Source organism: Cajanus cajan, chromosome 3 (assembly GCF_000230855.2).
Source record: "Cajanus cajan strain Asha chromosome 3, NIPB_CcT2T_4, whole genome shotgun sequence".
Lineage (NCBI taxonomy): Eukaryota > Viridiplantae > Streptophyta > Magnoliopsida > Fabales > Fabaceae > Cajanus > Cajanus cajan.
In genome coordinates, this window is record NC_138519.1 from 77,897,291 (window position 1) to 77,917,346 (window position 20,056).

General features: G+C 34.7%; 2 protein-coding genes across 2 annotated transcripts; both read right to left on the reverse strand.

Moving 5' to 3' along the window:
• Nucleotides 1-229: 229 nt before the first annotated feature.
• On the reverse strand, nucleotides 230-4,216 carry EIF2 (eukaryotic translation initiation factor 2). The gene is made up of 6 exons (XM_020376025.3): nucleotides 3,885-4,216; nucleotides 2,469-2,548; nucleotides 1,805-2,034; nucleotides 927-1,048; nucleotides 743-856; nucleotides 230-576 (listed from the first exon to the last, which is right to left on the reverse strand). Exons 1-6 carry the CDS (start codon nucleotides 4,116-4,118, stop codon nucleotides 487-489), a joined length of 870 nt encoding a protein of 289 aa, XP_020231614.1. The 5' UTR covers nucleotides 4,119-4,216; the 3' UTR covers nucleotides 230-486.
• Nucleotides 4,217-15,737: 11,521 nt separating this feature from the next.
• On the reverse strand, nucleotides 15,738-17,536 carry LOC109808244 (putative aquaporin PIP-type 7a). The gene is made up of 4 exons (XM_020371183.3): nucleotides 17,114-17,536; nucleotides 16,626-16,924; nucleotides 16,370-16,510; nucleotides 15,738-16,109 (listed from the first exon to the last, which is right to left on the reverse strand). The coding sequence occupies exons 1-4, from the start codon at nucleotides 17,448-17,450 to the stop codon at nucleotides 16,017-16,019; spliced, it is 870 nt and encodes a 289-aa protein (XP_020226772.1). The 5' UTR covers nucleotides 17,451-17,536; the 3' UTR covers nucleotides 15,738-16,016.
• Between the last annotated feature and the right edge of the window lie 2,520 nt (nucleotides 17,537-20,056).

The window sequence follows — 20,056 nt, forward strand, 5'->3', positions numbered from 1 at the left end:
TATTACAAAAAATCCCAAATCACTGCTTCGATAAATTATTATAAAAACTCGAAAAATAGGACTTCAGTCATTAGCTGCGCCGATTATGATTGACTATCAAAGTCGAACTAAAACTTGATTAAAAAGTACGTTCAAAGAAATTCTCATGTCAAATTTAATTAAAAACTGAAAGATTGAAAAACTGTTAAATACTTGAATTTTCAACTATATCAAATCGCAAAATAGGTAATGGAAGGAAAACTTTCGCTCATTTTCTTTCAAATACAGATTACATGAAAATTGACAAGTAAACACTACCCTGCAACCTAGGACAATATCCAAATAAACTTACCTATGCAAAGCCAAGTACAAAATAGAAAAGATAAAAAATACAATAAAGCAAAGTAAAAGTGAAGTATAAAGCAGACATTCCCCGTTTCTGGATAATAGAACAATAAAGTAAACTTCTATCAGAAAATTGTCTTCGCCTACAAAAAGAGGGAAGAATCACAGAATCTGAGCAGCCGTGTTCAATTTTTCGGCCAAGCTAAGCTGCGTTCTTGTGATGCTAGATAAGTATAGCAAAAGCAAGTGATCCTGAAATGGATGAAACACCCGTGTAAGCACGCACAACTAAACCATTAACGGCACACTGAGAAGACAGGCTCATAAACCAATAAAATATGAAACAGACATGTTCAGTCACTTTTTGCAATTTTCATCGAAATCCCAGTAAACCACTAGCACAAAAACATAAGCTTACCTGCAAGCTGTCATTGACAAGCTTATCAAAAACTGATGGGGACACTTTGGGAAGGGAACCTACGGCATCTGATATATGTTTACCGATTTTGTTGTCTGGTGGAACTCGCCCTTCCTGGGTTGAAAAGCTTATTAAAACAATCTCAGAGTAACAAGACAACAGATTAACGAAGGCAACAACATACCACAACATCATCAACATATTTGTAGATGTCATCAATCAATACTAGTAGATGCTGCATTGATGCTTCCATCCCTTCTAAATCTGAGGGAATTTTGTCAACAGCGGTTGCCTTCAGCATATCAACTGCAATCACCAGAATAAACATAAAATCAGCTACAATCATTAAACAAAAGAATATCTTGGTTCCATTACTAAAGAATAACATAATTACAAACAACACCACTGTCAAATGATGCTATTAATAAGACATTGCCATTGCTTGGTGGAGAAGAGAATGCAAAAATCAATCATTCAATGAATTTTCTTTTAGACTATGAATATAAACAAATTAACGGCTTAATTAAACTATGAACTTCCATCCAAGTGAACGTCAAACAAGACATTTAACAAAGGGACATGAAAGCACCCACAATTTATACCCTAAAAACAGAGAGAAAACACTTTGTAAATTTGTCATCCTGAAGGGAATTCAGGTAGAATGGGCCAATGGGGGGACAGGGAATCCTCAGTTTCAAGACTCAGTGAACTACAGCTGAAAAATACATATTCACTCATTATATAGGTATGCCATAAAAATGACTTCAATGAAAATTAAAGAAAGAAGATGAAGCGCAAGCGAGCTTGTACTGTAGACTCTGTCCCTTCAGTACAAGACAATGCGTGACTCTATCACAAACAGCTAAAATAAATTTCAAAAAACAATTTATTCATTAACATAAGAAAACTTAAAACAATACTCTTTTCAGATGCATTCATGAAAGTAAGCATATAAGCTTTAGCAAATATATTAAACAAGAAAGAAAAGTAGAGGTTGAGAGAGAAGTGGGGGACAAAGAAAGAGATAGGATAATTAAAAAGTTAATTTCAACGATTACTTACATCCAATCCGCTCAGCTTCCACCATACGAAGATCTAATGGAATTTCTTGAAACTGTGCAGCAATTTGCCGCTCTCCAAGAGATAAATTGTTGGACACATATGCTTTAATGGTACCCGCTCCATTTGTAAATCCTGTATCAACTGTCAAGTGTATGGGATTTTGTACTTCTCGAGAATAAAATTCATGGATCAATGCGCTACCACCAGTTACTCCAAGACCAGTTGAATACCTGCATAAATAACCAAAGTTAACATTGCTTTTTCCACCTGGAAAAGGAGAAACAAACTCGGCGAATCCTCCTGAGATCATAAGAACTGGAGGGGGGACAAATGAAGAAACAATTTAGGATAAAACAGCTCTCCAGTCCATTTGCATATTAATCACTGAATATCCCCCTTGAGAAACCATTTGCTTTAATCCACTAGGACACAACAATACCTAATTCGTTTTCAGGTAAAATATAGAGTGAAAATGTTGCATTGAACTCCACGTCTCCACCCAAATACATTGTACTTAAACCCCACTTTCAGAATCCAAAGCAAACATTTTCAACCTAGGCCATATGGATCATGGATGTGCAAGTTTTCTGGGCACACACTTCATTGAGAATACTATGATAACATTTGGGGGGGAAAATAGACTTTTGAAAAGAATTGAAATTACCATCCAACTATGATTTCCTTTGGATTCACTTTTTGGTGGGATAATAACATATTGTGCTGGTACTCTATATCCAAAGCAACCTGGAGAAAAATAAGTAAAAAAATCAGAACATTTTTTTTAGTGAGAACAAATAATTTAGCTGATGTTAAGAGGAAATAGATCCTACAACCAGAAGAGAGACCTTTGAAAAATAAGAATGAAAAGGTCAACAATAGAGTCAAAACTCAAAAAAAAAATAATTTTGAAACTTTTTTCTTGGCTTTAAATATTAGCAGCAACTGTACTGCTAGTGAAACTTCCCCTTTCTTGAAGAACTCTACATGGATCACTAACTCTAATTGACTCATAAAATTACTAATCCCATTCACAAGGAGAAAACAAATTGCCTCAACAGGAGATAAATTAAACAAATAATTTCCATGTAAGAAGCTTCAGCCAACTTTCACCTAGTGGGATAAAGCTATTATTGTTATTTTTAGGCTTAAGCTAACTTCCTATCAAGAATTGTGTGTTCCTCAAATTTCCTTCCTGTTCGAGTTTCAGAATGTGAGTAGCATTTCTAAATAATGTGGGAGTGGGACAAGTAGCCTCAATTGCCCAGTCAATAGATAATTTACTATATGAACCTTGAACTACGTTTGGATATCTAATGATGAGTAAATGGAAAGGAAAATATTTCATTCCATTGTTTGGAAACTAGAAGGAATAGTAGAGTTATGATTTATATTATAATTGTTCTATCACAAACCCATAGAAAAAGATAAGTGTCAGATGAGGCACGAGGAAATAAATTCCATTAGATTCCCATCCATTCCACCCTGTTTTAGATAATCCAAATAATACCAACTAATCATTTCATTCCATCTCCTTCTAGTGTCATGCACACCCACCAGGCAATTACAAATTGCAAATAAGAAGCATAGTAATAAGAATCACATAACTGATGAAAACTTAGGCCCCGTTTGACGAACATCTCAATAAGCACTAAAGGAGAAGAACATAAGAAGGTTAAACTTCTCCCATAAGTTAAAAGTAGCTAATTTAGCTTAGGCATAAATTAATTTATAAAAGTTCTCTTGATAAGTTCCTCAAAAACAAAATTTAACTTACGTGAGAAGTTTAATTCATTTTAATTCCTGTGTTCTTCTCCAGCCAGTGTTCATTAAGAAATTTATCCATACTTTTATTAGTTGTGAGATAAATGTCACACATTATATAGCAAGTGGATGAAACATACTAGATCATACATAGTAACATAGACCTAAATGCAAAGCAAAATCCAACAAAATCAAAACATGACCTAAATAAATGAAACTAAAAAATCAAAAATAAAACAAAACCGCATGCCTCAGATCCAGTCGTGGGACTAAACTCCTACTCTAATTATCATTGATAAGAAAATAGAGAGTGAAGGACCTGCTCGATGCTCTCGTTGTGAGGAACGGCATAGGAATTGCGGATATCGACGGTTCCATCGGGGAGGACGGAGCCAAGTAGGGTTCCGATGACGCGGTCGGCTTGGTCAGGGCGTCGAACGTAACAATCGCAGATGTTGAAGACAACGAGAGGGTGGACCTTCGCCGACAAGCTCGCGGAAGAGGAAGAGGAAGAAGAAGAGAACTGCAACACTGTGCGATCGCTCGCCGCCATGTTCGGAGATTCGATTCCGCACCTTCACCACTCCCTACACCGAACTAGGCGTGCCAATGAACGATACAACGCTAACACTCTAATCTGTTACTAGGGTTTTACACATGGGCTTATCCGTGATCAACGTTCAACATTCAACAATAACAATTCCCCTGTTTTTTTTTTTAACTCAGTTTCAGTTCGACAGAATAAGCCCAGTAGTGAGTAGACCAATTTGGCCCAAATAAGGAGGCTCGTTTAGTCACGTTGTCTTTTTTCTTAAATCCAAAAACAAAATATTACTGACATTTTTTAGTTTTATTTTCATATATGGAAAAAATAGGTTACAGAATTCGTGATCGAATAAAAGCGCGAAAACTATTTTATTCTTTTATTGCAATGTGATTTTTTTAAAAATTTTTTTACCTTTTAGAATTCTTAATATTAATTTTATATATTATTAAATTTAAAATATTATTAATACTCATACTCACTTTATTTCTTAATATAAGATATAATTTAAAAAAAATAATGATTCTTTTTATATGATATTTTACAATTTCAATAATATCTTATTAAATATTACAACCGAGTCTATATCTTGAATATTGATGTTAAATAATGAGAAGAAAATTTGATAAATAATTTTTCTTTTACTACTTGAAATTTAATTATTATTTTTTATTTTTATTGATATTAGTATATAAAATTTGATAAATAATAATATATTTATCCCTCTGTTAGTACCGAAAAATGAATTCGGAGGCACTCGAAATACAGAGGTGCTTTAAATCTTAGGTGATCGGAAAATGGCGAAGAAGTTTCTGAGGAAGGACACGAAGACACTTTTCGAGAAACTCTCGAAATCATTGTACCAGGAAGGATACGAAGACACTTTTCGAGAAACTCTCAAAATCATTGTACCAGGAAGGACACGAAGACACTTTTCGAGAAATTCTCGAAATTATTGAACTAGGAAGGACGTGCTCAAGAGAAAGGCTCACAGCCTCGCAACCTCTCAAAGTACAAGAAAAATCAGGAAACACTCGAGTAGTATATTTTTCGTTGGTTACTCGAAATCCCAAGAATCCGGACATACACGAACACACTTCGCAACCTCTCAGAATGAAGAACTTAAAGGAGACACGATTTAAGAGCGGTTGAAGTAAATCATGGGATAAGTGTCAAAGGCTGCAGAACGGTTTGGGGAAGTTAATGAGCAGTTCCAAGAGTTATCCAAAGACGTGCCCGGGAATAAGCCACGAGGTCGAGGTGGAAGTTTAGAACGGTTATGCACTTCCGGGGCACGTCAGAAACAGTTACCTTTTCCAAATCTTTGTCTATAAATTAAACGATCCATGCTCGTAGCAGGGGGTCGAAAATCTAATTCCCACAATACCTCACATGCACTCCGCAGCATGTGCATAAGGCATACTGTGCGTACGAGACAGCTTTGGGTACGATTTCTCGACCACCTTTCTTTTTCCTTTTTTAGGAGTAGCATAGCATAGCGTAGCATAGCATAATCTAGTCTAGTGTAGTGTAGTCATTCTAAACACGTCTCGTTACCCTTACGAATTGTAATTCTGTTACCATTTAATGAAAACTTTATTTCTTACTTGTACGATTTTATTTTTTCACTGAAAGTCTTAAATTCTGTCATGTCACGAACACGCATAAATTGAAACGTGAAATCGTGCTAGTTCGAATAAAAAAGATCCATAAAACGAAATCCACCGTAAGCAAATTGGCACGCCCGGTGGGACTGTTTAAATCTAACATAATTGGACTAGTTTTGGGTATGTATGTTGCATGAGACTTAGGAGTGGAAGAACAATGTCTACGTCTAATAGAGAAACAGGCACTAACAACAATAATCACGTAGATGTAGAACAAGCAAATTCTAATCCTGATAATGTGACTAATGTAACCAGGGGGGCAACGTCTTCATCCCCTGTGTTACTCGAAAACACAGCTAGGCAAACAAATGTTACTCAGGAACTAGCGAATGTCACTAGAGAGTATCCCTGGGGTATGCCACAGAATTGGCGAAATACCCAACTTGTGCATGTCGAAATGCCAATACCGTTAATAGGACCCAATTCACAAATGCATGGATCCCCACAGGGTTATAATCCTAGGCCGAATGGCATGGGTTTTGTTATGCAAGACCCGTATCAGCATATAGGAACAAGCCAGGAGGGTTCTTTGATTCGACCAGGGAGTTATGTACCTACGGGTATTAGTAACCAAGCCATGATGGCTCTACGACAACAAATGGACCACAGTAATCATGACATGGTCAATTTGTTGTCGACACAAATGCATAATATTATGACTCCTCTGTATGAATTGATAAATAAAATTGGAGATAAATTAGGAGAGGGGTCACCTTCGAGAGCCATGAGTGGAAATCTGAATGAGATGGAAAATCCTGGGGGGCATGAGAATTTTCATCAGAATGTAGTTCGACCTAATAGAAACCCACAGGATAACTTAGACCAAATGGTAGAGAGGATACTTAATAGACATGGATTCGATGTGGGTCGAAATGAATGCCCCTACTTTGTGTCAGCTTTCCCAGATTATATAACTCAAGTAGAATTACCCCGAGGAATAAAAGTACCGAAGTTTTCAAAATTCGCGGGAAAGTTAACTGAGTCAACAGTCGAACACATAACTAGGTATGGGGTCGAATGTGGGGATTTGGCAAACAATGAGTATTTAAAAATGAAATATTTTCCAAGTTCATTGACTAAGCATGCCTTTACATGGTTCACAACCCTGCCCCCTAATTCGATACACACTTGGGTTCAGTTAGAAGGTAGTTTCCATGAACATTTCTTCCGAGAAGAAACGAAAGTGAGTATAGTTGATTTAATGAACATTAAGAGGGAAAGCCAGGAAACTTTAGATGATTATTTAAATAGGTTCAGGCAATTGAAATCACGATGTTATACTAATATACCTGAACATGAATTAGTTAGAATCGCAGCAACAGAATTAGATTTCTCGATACGCAAAAAATTAGTAAATGAACAGTTGCGAGATATGGCCCTGTTAGCCGAAAAGGTGAGAAGAATTGAACAAATTCGAGCAGAGAAAGAAAGGTTGAGAAAATTGACAAGTTTGTTCGAAGAGAAAATAGCATATTTAGACAATATGGACGTTAACGATGATAATTTCGAATCTCTAAATGAAGAAATGGAAGAGAACTTAGCCGAATTGCAACCTAGGCCAACCTATCAATGCCAATTATTAAAACCTGGGGAAAATAATAGAGGCCGGATCGAATAGAAAATATAGTTTCAATATAACGAAAGCCGATAGAATATTTGGTATTTTAGTGAAAGGGACATGGTCGAGAAAGCGATTCCTGATGGTCGCTTGGCTTTCGAGGAGAAGAAAATGAAAATTGATACTGATCCATTCGTTGCACAAGCAGGATATGTGGAACCTCTCCCTATGGGGATCAATGTAATGTGCGTGAAATCGATATGGTTGACCTGGTTGCGAACGAAGAGGAAGTTGTCGAACTTATTACGGATGAAAAATTGGAAGAGCTCTTAGATGAGTTCGCGAAAGAGCAGGAACCTATGTATCCAAAGAGAGGGACAGTTTGCTCGATTTTCTTTCGAGGAAGAAAGATGATGATCAGGAAGTTATGCTTTATCCGAGATGTAGCGTTGTGTTTGACAAATCAGCAGCTAAGGCTTTCGAGGAGTCTGAAATTATGAAAAATTATAAAGCTGAGAAGGCTCGAGGAAAATTGAAAGTCAACAAAACATACCTCAGGACCTTCAGGAGAAGTTGATTCACGAATTTCGATAACATCCCGAGAAAATGGAGCAGCAGGTACGAAAAGGAGAAATTCAGAATTAAAAGATGTCAGGGGCATTTAATTCTCGCGAAGAGTACAACGCTCTAGGGTCTTATCAGAGAAAGAGAGTTGAGGCGTTGAAAAACATTCTTTCTCAGTTACTTCGAAACAAATGTTTTCCAGGGGGGCATTTGTTAGTACCGAAAAATGAATTCGGAGGCACTCGAAATACAGAGGTGCTTTAAATCCTAGGTGATCGGAAAATGGCAAAGAAGTTTCTGAGGAAGGACACGAAGACACTTTTCGTGAAACTCTCGAAATCATTATACTAGGAAGGACACGAAGATACTTTTCGAGAAACTCTCAAAATCATTGTACCAGGAAGGACACGAAGACACTTTTCGAGAAACTCTCGAAATTATTGAACTAGGAAGGACGCTGCTCAAGAGAAAGGCTCACAGCCTCGCAACCTCTCAAAGTACAAGAAAAATCAAGAAACACTCGAGTAGTATATTTTTCGTTGGTTACTCGAAATCCCAAGAATCCGGACATACACAAACACACTTCGCAACCTCTCAGAATGAATAACTTAAAGGAGACACGATTTAAGAGCGGTTAAAGTAAATCATGGGATAAGTGTCAAAGGCTGCAGAACGGTTTGGGGAAGTTAATGAGCAGTTCCAAGAGTTATCCAAAGACGTGCCCGGGAATAAGCCACGAGGTCGAGGTGGAAGTTTAGAACGGTTATGCACTTCCGGGGCACGTCAGAAACAGTTACCTTTCCCAAATCTTTGTCTATAAATTAAACGATCCATGCTCGTAGCAGGGGGTCGAAAATCTAATTCCCACAATACCTCACATGCACTCCGCAGCCTGTGCATAAGGCATACTGTGCGTACGAGACAGCTTTGGGTACGATTTCTCGACCACCTTTCTTTTTCCTTTTTTAGGAGTAGCATAGCATAGCGTAGCATAGCATAATCTAGTCTAGTGTAGTGTAGTCATTCTAAACACGTTTCGTTACCCTTACGAATTGTAATTCTGTTACCATTTAATGAAAACTTTATTTCTTACTTGTACGATTTTATTTTTTCACTGAAAGTCTTCAATTCTGTCATGTCACGAACATGCATAAATTGAAACGTGAAATCATGCTAGTTCGAATAAAAAGGATCCATAAAAAGAAATCTACCGTAAACACCCTAATGTTAAGTTAATGATAAATAATAAAAATAAAAATAGTATATTATAGTTTCGTTTTAAAAATTAACAAAAATAACTCCTCAAGGAACAAAAATAGTAAGGCCTAAAGTATTCAAAGCGTAAAGTTCTCTTTTTCTCCTCTTCCAAATTTAGATAGGCTCGTACTCACATGTTTACTCACTTGTCTTTTTTCTTAAATCCAAAACAAAATATTACTGACATTTTCATTTTGAGTTTTATTTTTATATACGAAAAAAATAGATTTTTTATATAGGTTACAGAATTCTGATCGAATCAAAGCGCGAAAACTATATTTTTTATTGCAGTGTGATATTTTTTTAACTTTTTAGTATTCTTAATATTAATATTATATATTACTAATAGAATCGAAAAATATATCTCTATTTATTTAAAAGTGTTTAAGAATTATTAATATTTGTTAAATTAATTAGTATCGTGCTTAATCTTTGAACTTCAAGATTTTAAGTTTAAATCTTGAATATAGTTAATTTTTAATATTATTTTTTATTATTTAAAAGTTATGTATACAAAAATATGAAATTCTCTTTATAATATGTATAGATTAAATTTAAATTATTATTGATACTAATACTTACTTTATTTCTTATCATAAGGTACAATTTATAAAGAAATAATGATTCTTTTTATAAGACATCTTACAATTTTAATAATGTCTTATTAAAAATTGCAAGCAAGTATGTTTCTTGTTGTTAAATAGTGAGAGGAAAATTTGACAAATAAATATTCTTTCTTCCCACTTGAATCCTAATTACTATTTATCAATTTTATTTGTATTGATATATAAGCTTTGATAAATAATAATACATTTACTTCTTTTGTAATAATTTAATGATAAATAATAAGAGTAAAATTGATATATTATAATTTTATTTTATATAATTAACAAAAATAACTCCTCAAGGAAAAAAATTAGTAAGGTCTAAAGTATTCGAAGTGTAAAATTCTCTTTTTCTCCTGTTCCAAATCTAGATTTTATAGGCTCGTACTCACATGTTGTGATCTTTTATTTTTTTAAGAGTAACTCTCATATTATGTCGAGGAGTGATAAATCCACTTTTATTTCTCCTAGATCTGTGAGATAAGTTAAATATGTCTCGCTAACATAGCACATAGAATCTTGTCCAGCTAAGGTATGATTCATACCGACATATTTAAATGAAAATTGATATACTAATACAAGTTATTCGGTTTTTTTTTTTTTTTAAAAAAAAAAACAGATAATAAAGTGCTTTTAGAAGGACTATTTGTCCCTCTATTAAAAATATTCTATAAATGTTTGTGATTGAGTGAATATCTCAACGAAAAATTTGTTTGTATGAGATTGGATTGGTGATAACGTTCATTTACCTTTCCATTTTAAAAACATTTCTATTATGTTTGACTATTATTTTTTATTTAAATTTCTAGTTGCCCAATTTAATAAAGGATACTGGACACTTAGTTTTGAATTACTAATTTTAAAAACATTTCTATCATTCATATATATAATTCCACAATATTTCTTATGATTACTTTTTGCTATTCTTATTTGCTATATCTAATTTATATCCCATTTCCCTGTTTTTCTTATTTTTTTATTAATTGTTAAAATAATTGTAGAAATATAATATATCTCTTCTAAAAATTGATTCCTTTTTAACTTTCACCTATTCAAATTTAATTACTTATATAGGCCAGAGTCTAAGTCTTCATTTGGTACGTAAGAAATGGATAAAAATAAGTGATAACTAACAAACAAACAAAAAAATTGAGTATGTTTGATAGAGAAAAACATAATAGAAGAGAGAAATAAAAAGTGATTAGATCCATGAATTATAATTTCCATGCATTAGTGCAAAAACAGGCTTTTACTCACGTAAATTATGTGGGAAACACGAAAAGTTGACGTTATAAAAATGCGGTGGCAGTATCGTCAATATGGAGAGGCTAATTTACGTCAGACAGATGGGGATCCGACGTAAATTAGCTATTCTACGTCGGAGGAATAGCTTAGCCGACGTAGATTGGCTAATTTACGTTGGACCCCATCTGTCCGACGTAAATTAGCCTCTATTACTACCCCACCTTTCAATTTCCTCATTCCCGCGCGCTCCTTCTACTCTAAGTTACGAAAGCATATAATATCTCTAAGTTCTTCTACGTACTCTAAGTCTCGAAGCCCCTTGTTTGCACACATTACTAAGTCTAAGTCTTGTAAGAGTCTGCACTGAGGTAACTTTTGTCTACCCATTATTTCTGTTTTATGTTCATCTGGAACGGACCGTTCTGCTTCATTTGTTTGTTTGTAAAATGTTAATCTGGAACGAGCCATTCCGGAACCAGAACGGGCCGTTCTAGATAAACAATTAACACAGAAGTTTTTCTGTTGCTGCCAAGTTTAAGAGCTATTTGGGAGTCCTAGCTCGACGACATGTTTCTATTATCATTCCATCACGGGATGACGTTCAGGAGGCTGACAAGAACCTCATGTGGCAGGATATTCTGGTATATACTTTCACATCCCTTCAATATTATATAACTTAAATACATTATTTATTAATTGTTGTTATTTTCATAGCAAAATTTTGGCATTCCCAACACTGAGGTCATGAGGAGGAAGATGTTATCTGCCCTTGCCACCAGGTGGAGAGACTTCAAGACTTTCTTAACACGAGAGTATGTATTTGGAGAGCGACAAAATGAGACTCCCTGTCTAAAGTACCAGATCATTGATGAGGAGTGGATGCAATTTCGTGCCACTCGATTGGACCCTTCTTGGCAGGTTAGTTATTGATAACTCTTACATTGACACAAATACTTAAGGTATATTTTAATTAATCTTATTTTCTTTTTTGTATTATTGAAGGCCAAAAGAATAGCTGTCCAGGAACGACAGAGCAAGAATGATTCACCCCATCTATTGTCAAGAAGGGGATATGAATTAAAAAAAAAATGAAGAAGGCTAGGGCAGAGGCAGCAGGGGTTGAGTCTGCTGACCGTGTGGAGTCACCTCCCCGCCATGAGATGTGGATAGCAACCCGGATAAAATCAGATGGGCAAATGACCTCTGAGTCTGCAAGGGTCGTTGCTGATAAAATAGTAAGTAAAAATATACAAACTAAGACTCTTCATTTCAACTCATTTAATTCATAAGTGTAGTTTAGGTATACTTATTGTTAATATGTTGCAGGAGGGTTTAGTTGAGCAGACCACCTAGGGCTCATTTGTTTCCCATGGTCGGGATGATATCCTCACAACGGCCATAGGAAGGCCAGAGCATGCAGGTCGTGTGCGTGGTGTTGGTGGTTCTTGGAGCCACCGAGATTTCTTTGGTGCACGATCATCGAGGAGCACTATTGACTCTTGCAGTCAAGAGGCTATGCAGAGAATGGAGATGCAGTTTGAAGAGAAATTGAATAACATTCGAGAAGAGTTTGAACAGAAGTTTGAACTTTTGGCTCGTTCTCAGTAATAGACTGCAGTTGCTCATGATGGTGTTCGAGTCAACACTAAAGGGAGTTGTGCTGCTCCAGATCCCTCAGCGGAACAGACTCACACTGATGTACCAAACCAGTGTGAGTTATATGTTGAGGATGACCTCCCACGGTTAGTGGCTATTGGCCGAGTATTTGAGGGTGGCTCAACCATCCATGGTGTCCCTTTACAGCCAAACTGGGCACGGGTTGTGGTTGACCAAGTTCAAGATGCTGCTGCTCCAGTGCCTTTGCCCAATACAGAGGTTCAACTAGTGGGGCAGGCAACCGGCACATTCTTAGCTTGGCCAAAGCGTTTGGTCATGTCGCTTTCAGCACGGGCAAAGGTAATACTATTATTACTCTTTTATATTCTTATAATTCTATTATTGTTTAACTAATTTTGATTATTTCTTTAGGATTTTATCAATCGTGGTAAGGAGGTCATGCGAGAACCTCAAGTTGATCAAGCTAATATCGCAGAAGCTGAGGATGATCCCATATCTAGGCTTCTATCCATATTACCACGATTAAAGAAGAAACCAATTCAATTGCAGTGAGACATTAGATTTTTTGGAGTTGATAGCTCTGATGTTCCACTATACATATCCTTGCCTGATGCATTAGAGATTGTTGGGGGAAACTCCATGTTAAATATATCTATCATACAGCTGTGGGGCATGTAAGTCATATTTTCTTTTATGAGTCTAAATTTACAATAATTACATTTAACTTATAATAATTATTTGTGTTAGGTTCATGGACAAATTGAGTATGGAGCAAGCACAAGCACAAGGATATGGATTTATTGAGCCTCAATCCATCCAAAAATCAGGAAATACTCAGGTCCATATCCAGCAATATATGCAAACATGGATGAGTGACTCACGAAGAGATATATACATGGCTCCATACATTGACAGGTTAGTTTTTTAATTAGTTTTTTAATCATGATAATTTTATACCTAATTTGTTTGTCATACAATGTAGGTCTCATTGGCAGTTAATGGTAATCATTCCTAAGGAATACACCGTGGTCTGGTTTTGTTCACTACATCAAAAACCAAGCCACGAAATTAAATGCCAATTACAAGGGTAACTAAAATTTTTCATTATCTTTTAAAACTGTAATTATATATATTGGCTAACATCGGTTTTTATTTCAATTAAATAGAATCGTGTCTGGAGCTAATATTTTAAGTGGAAGAAGCAGATCATCAAAGACATTGCACTTCATATATATACCCTAAGGTTAGCAAATTAATTAACACAGTCAATAATATTTAAATTTATTGACTTTGGAAATAATAGTTATTTGTTTCTCATTTTAGTGTAATAAGCAACAAGACTCGTTTGAATGTGGCTATTACATCATGTATTGGATGAGAGCCACAGTTTCTGCGAGTATTACTGATTCTTGGGCGCAGGTAATTCATATCAAAATTTATTTAAGTATATTTACCTTTACGATAATTAACATTGCATATTAATGACACTCAAATTAATGTTTCAGGTCTTTCAAGATCCATCTCCATTGCCCGAAGATGAGATGATCAAAATAAGAGAACAATGGACAACTTTTTTTCTTCAAAGTATATAATAGTTAGATTTCTAAGTTTAGTTAGTTAGATATTATGTTTATAGTTTGATAGCATTGACAAACATATGTTTTATAGCTTTTTTAGGATAATAAGATTTACATTGTCCTAATTTATGCTTTTTAAGATTTATATATATATATATATTTTTTGTCATTCAATTTTGAAATATAATTTGAATTTCTATTCTGGATTGCCTGGTTTAGGTTTGATATTCTGGACTATATATATATATGCAAGTGTTGGGTATATCAAAAAACAATAAACATTTAAAAAAAAAAATGCCAGAATTTACGTCGGACAAGACCATGTTCGACGTAAATTTACCTCAGACCTAGCATTGGCCGACATAAATTTATGGTCTTGTCCGACGTAAATTCTGGCATGTTTTTTGCCCTTTTTAGGCCCCTTTTTACGTCGGGCTGGGTAAATCTCCGACGTAAATTTACATTGTCTTTGACAGGCGACGTAAATTTACGTCTCCCGTATTAACGTCGAACACTTTTTCGACTTAAAAGGCTGAAAATATGCAACGTAAAAGACCCTTTTTGTACTAGTGATGGAGAAATGCGAAGAAATGAGAATAATGCAACATTTAATCGTGCAATGCATTCAATGGATTAAATGCTTTTGCTTGTGTTGCCTATTTAATTAACATGGTTTATTCCATAAATTTTTATTTAATTGATTATATATAAAAAAGTGATTAAAAATTGATTTTATAATTTTTTTTTCTTAAATCAAACACATTTATTTCTCTCTTCATTTATTTTTAACCACTAAAATTAGTGATTAAGGTGAGGGCCAGTATTAATATGTATACGGTTTCATGTTCAAACCTTGTTATGATCACTGTAATTTCTACTAATAAAAAATATATACCTTTTATTTCTAACTTATTTGCATTCATTTTATTTTTTCACTTCTCTATTTATCTTGTGCCTCTCACATATTTCTTTTCATACTACTAAACACACCCTCAATGGCCAGACTTGCATTCTCTAATTCGCTCCAGTCAGACAATTCTTTCGATCGAGAAAGAAACTGCTTTTTATGTTTGTGTTTTTTTTTCATGTCGTCACTAATTTAAATAAACATGAACTAAAAGGTTGCCCGTACCACATATAATTTAAGATATATTATATCTTTAACTTGCAATGTATATCGACAAATCCTCTAGTTCAAAGGTGACGCAAATTGCAAGTTGTTAATTTCGTCGCCTTGCATGTCAATGACATTATTCGTATATATAATTAGTACTGCAATTAAAAAGTTGTTTGATTACCCACCCACTTCTTTATTCTAAAACGAAATATTGAAACGTGTTTTGTTTAACATGATATTGTATTCAGTACCCGTAAATTTCATGTGTGGTGTGGTTTATCAATCAAGGCTGTGGGGATAACGTTTTTAAAAGAATTCAATAATACAATATGGCATTTGAGCATATACTGTTTGAAAGATGCCAAAAGTAGAGAGTCAAACACAAAACAGTCTCAAGAAAAAAAAATAGAGGGAAAATAGATAAGCCAAAAAAAAAGAGGATGTTATGTTTTTATTTGATAATTAAGTTCACAATCACAGCGATACATCACACATGGCCGTCCATCTTCCAACTTAAAAGTAGAGGAAAACTGGCCCCCTCACCCAACACATGCACCATCTAATATTCTTAATAATACATAATATACATTACAAATAGAAGCTTTAATAAAACCATAATTAAACTTGGGGTTGGTTTGGGTTTTACCCAGCTTGATTGAATTTGAGGCCGAAAATCAACGACCACCAACCCTTGCATCTTTCACTTGGATTTGAAGGGAATGGCTCTGATTACAACTTGGTGGTAAAGAGCCGCAAGAGCTGCTCCAATGAAAGGTCCAACCCAGAAAATCCACTGCACAACAAAAAAGGTTTAGGTACACACCATAGTATGAGAAATATTGCCAAACTCTCTATAACACTTTATTGGTCGAAAATTATAAATTTCAGTAGATAATACTTCTAAATTAAGAAAAACTCATAAAATAATGCAAGACTCACAACTTGTAAATAAATTGCAGCGAATCAGAAGAGAGTGATACTGAGATTGTTAATGAAATTCTAATAATAATAATAATACAAAAATTAAAAGTAAGAGAATTTTAGTTAACATACGTGATCATCCCAGCCAAGGTCTTTGTTGAAGATGATGGCAGCACCGAGACTTCGAGCAGGGTTGATACCCGTTCCAGTGATTGGGATGGTGGCCAAGTGCACCAAGAACACAGCGAACCCAATTGGCAATGGTGCCAATAGCTGATCATTTCAATCATTCAATTCCACGATTAATACACATGTGTACTTAATTATGTAATTGATTCATTTGCATGCATAATATTTATTAAGGTAGAGGGCATGTGATGCAACATACAGGAACGTGTGAGTCTCTAGCGTTACGCTTGGCGTCGGTGGCTGAGAAGACGGTGTAGACAAGGATGAAGGTGCCAACAATCTCAGCGCCAAGTCCATCACCTTTGGTGTAACCAGGAGCAACAAAGTTAGCACCACCGTTGTGTTTGCCGTAGAAGGTTTTTCCCTCAAAACCCTTGACCACGCCAGCACCAACAATAGCACCCAGCACCTGCATCACTATGTAGAACACCGCCCTAGTCAACGACAACTTCCTCGCCAGAAACAGCCCAAATGTCACAGCCGGATTTATGTGTCCCCCTGCATCACACGTACACAATATTGTCACTGACTCATCTACTTTCACTTATATATACTATTTATATTTGTATTATTTCATATGAAATGGTTTATAAACAAAACTTAATTAGTGACATAAATATTGCTATTCAAACTTTGATAATATATTTATATATTTAATGTAAGGTTTAGTAATATATATATATATACCTGAGATGCCGGCGGTGCAGTAGACGAGGGCGAAGATCATGCCACCGAAGGCCCAGGCGATGCCTTGGATGCCGACGGTGGCGCACTTGGAGTCGGCTCTGTTGACGCCCATGACGGTTAAGATGGTTATGTAGAGGAAGAGGAAAGTGGCGACGAATTCGGCGATTCCGGCTCGGTAGAAGGACCAGGAAGTGAGTTCGGAGGGTTCGAAGAGTGGAGCCGGTGGTGGCTCGGTGTAGTCCTTTCCATCGTCTTGGCTCTGAGCCGCGGTTCCAATGGGTTGCCTCTCCGGGAATTTGTTGGCTCCTAAAGACACGTCTTCCTCCTTTCCCTCCATATTTTCTCTCACTCTATATATTATCCTTCCACACTAAGCTAGTGTTGTGTTTTGTTGTGGTGAATGGTAGTGATGAAAATTATGATGGGGTTAGAGGCTTATTTATATGTGGACATTGTTGCCATGGGTGGCAAAAGAAAATTAAAGGGATTAGTGGGGGTGGCTGGTGGGTCCTCATTATGTTGTAATCAATGCAGGTTTTTCTTATCTTTTTGGCCGTCCAATGATTTTTATTCATGAATTGCTTTGACGGGGATCTAGTTGGAACCATATGATTGGCACAACAGACGATGCTATTGTCCTTGCTGGCACCACTCTAACCACGAATTTCTCAGTGATGCACATACATGAACACGACGAAAACCATTCGGAAAGGAACGCACAACTGCCCAAGTCTTAATTCAAGTGTTAAATTCCAAAATGTTTGGTACCGGTTCATGTACTAAAATTACTGTATTAGTTTGTTTTAATACTGTACATTCGTGTTTACGACCGACCACGGTGTTCCAGACAGTCTCTTCATGCGCTACCACTCAAGCTAAGGGATTGTCAACTGTGTATCGTCCAAATATGCTTCAAGAGTGTCATGCATTTGGATAGTTCTGTACACATATTTTTATATTAATATAATATCTCTCGATTAATTTTACTTCTGATTCAATGAAAATACTTACAGTGTATATAAACTCATTAAAATTATAATTTAACTTCTTCCAATGATAAAAATCTCCACAATAAACATTGTTATAATGGTTTAATCTCCTCTTATAGACAAGGAATCTTATGTCTACATCTATTTATCTAAATTATAGGTTTTGATACTATTTATTATACACTAAAGGTTCTACAAATACATAATTTTATATTAGTATAATATTATTCATTTTAAACTTAATTTTTTATGATTTTAGTTTTGATTATCACATATCTCTTTTACTAATAAAGATAGTGTATTTTATATTTATTATCTTGTTTTAATAATATGAAATTTTGATTATATCTCAACGAAGAGAGTTTCTCCAACTGAACGGTATAAATACCGTATGTAAAAAAACTTTTAGAAAAACTACAAGGTGATTGAGTTCATTGAATGTTTTGTTTAGCTTTCTAAGAACTGTTTGACTTTAAAAATACAGCACGAAAATACAACTAATATATATGAAAGAATATTGTACATCATGGCATTGTTATTGATATCAACTTATCATGAACATTTGTCTTTTTCTTTGGTGCATTCCAATGTAAAATATACTATAATTTAAAACGTTTAATTATATCAATAATTCTCCCAAATTCCATATTAAAAAGTGTCCTACCACCAAACCCACAAATTAAAAATATTTAGCTGATGAGTTGTTTCCCTTTTCTTTTTTTCTTTTTTTTTTGGTTTTTTCAATTTTTGTAGAAAAATTTAGCTCATTATAGCTGTTGTATATATACCTTAATTTGATAATATATATATATATATATAAGAACTTAAAACTTAAAATATATTCACCACTACATAAATCTGATTCTTCCGTTGATTATTGTCAAATTTCTTCTTTTTCAAGTCGCAAAATCAATAAGAATGGTTGGCATATGGCTGTCCAGCAATTAACTTATCTCACCTCCCCAACTAAATGTTGATTCTCAATTAAAATAAATATTTGATCGATTTCTGCGCTTCTTAAATCACCTTTTTATATATTTTGTTTCAATCCGTTAGGATGAAACAATGATTAATTAAGCCTACATACTTTTAAGAGCTGCTAGTATATGCTAGGTACTAATGTTTTAAGCAGAAGCACAAGATAAAATGAATTACTAAATTGAAGAAAACAAATAAAATAAAAATGTAATTTTACTATAAAAGATAGAATGCAACAAACTATGATGGCTTCCATAAGTCCATAACATAACTATGAAAAGAATATATTATTAATTTTTAAGTTTCGATGGCTATAAAAATAAGAAAAATTATATTAAACCATCCATAGACATGCATACAAAAGTTGTTATACACATAAAACAAATTGAATATTCTTGGAACTTGATTATTATAATAAGGTTACCTAACATACGATAATTAAATTCCTTGACTAGTCTGGATGACTTGTCAGGGATAACATTAATAAAAAGAAATGATTCGTGATCAATTTGCTTATAACTTCCATTTATTTTTCTACCTTGGAGTTTTTTATCTTCATAATTGTGCTCTGGCAAGAGCCACGGGTTCGATGGACCACTCACGTCCTGGTCGAAATAGGGTGCCATGTCCCTTGCTCCTTTCAATCCCTGATTTTGTGGTGTTAATTAAATTTTAAAAAAAAAAGTGTTGAGGATATAACTTAAATTATTCACATTTGGTTTTCCTTTTGAGTGAGGGGACAACAATTCCAGTATTCCACTCAGATGGTTGGTTTCAAAATTTGTTTGCCCCATTTATATTCCTATATCCTTTTCTCATTCAATAAGGACTTCAGAGACAATTTTTTCCCCTTCTATACACCCCTTGTATATATACTAATACCACACATAGTTTTTCCCTGAAATCAGTTATGTTAGATTTTAGAGACAGTTTATTTGCATATGAAATAAAATAAGGAAAATAACAACTATCTAAC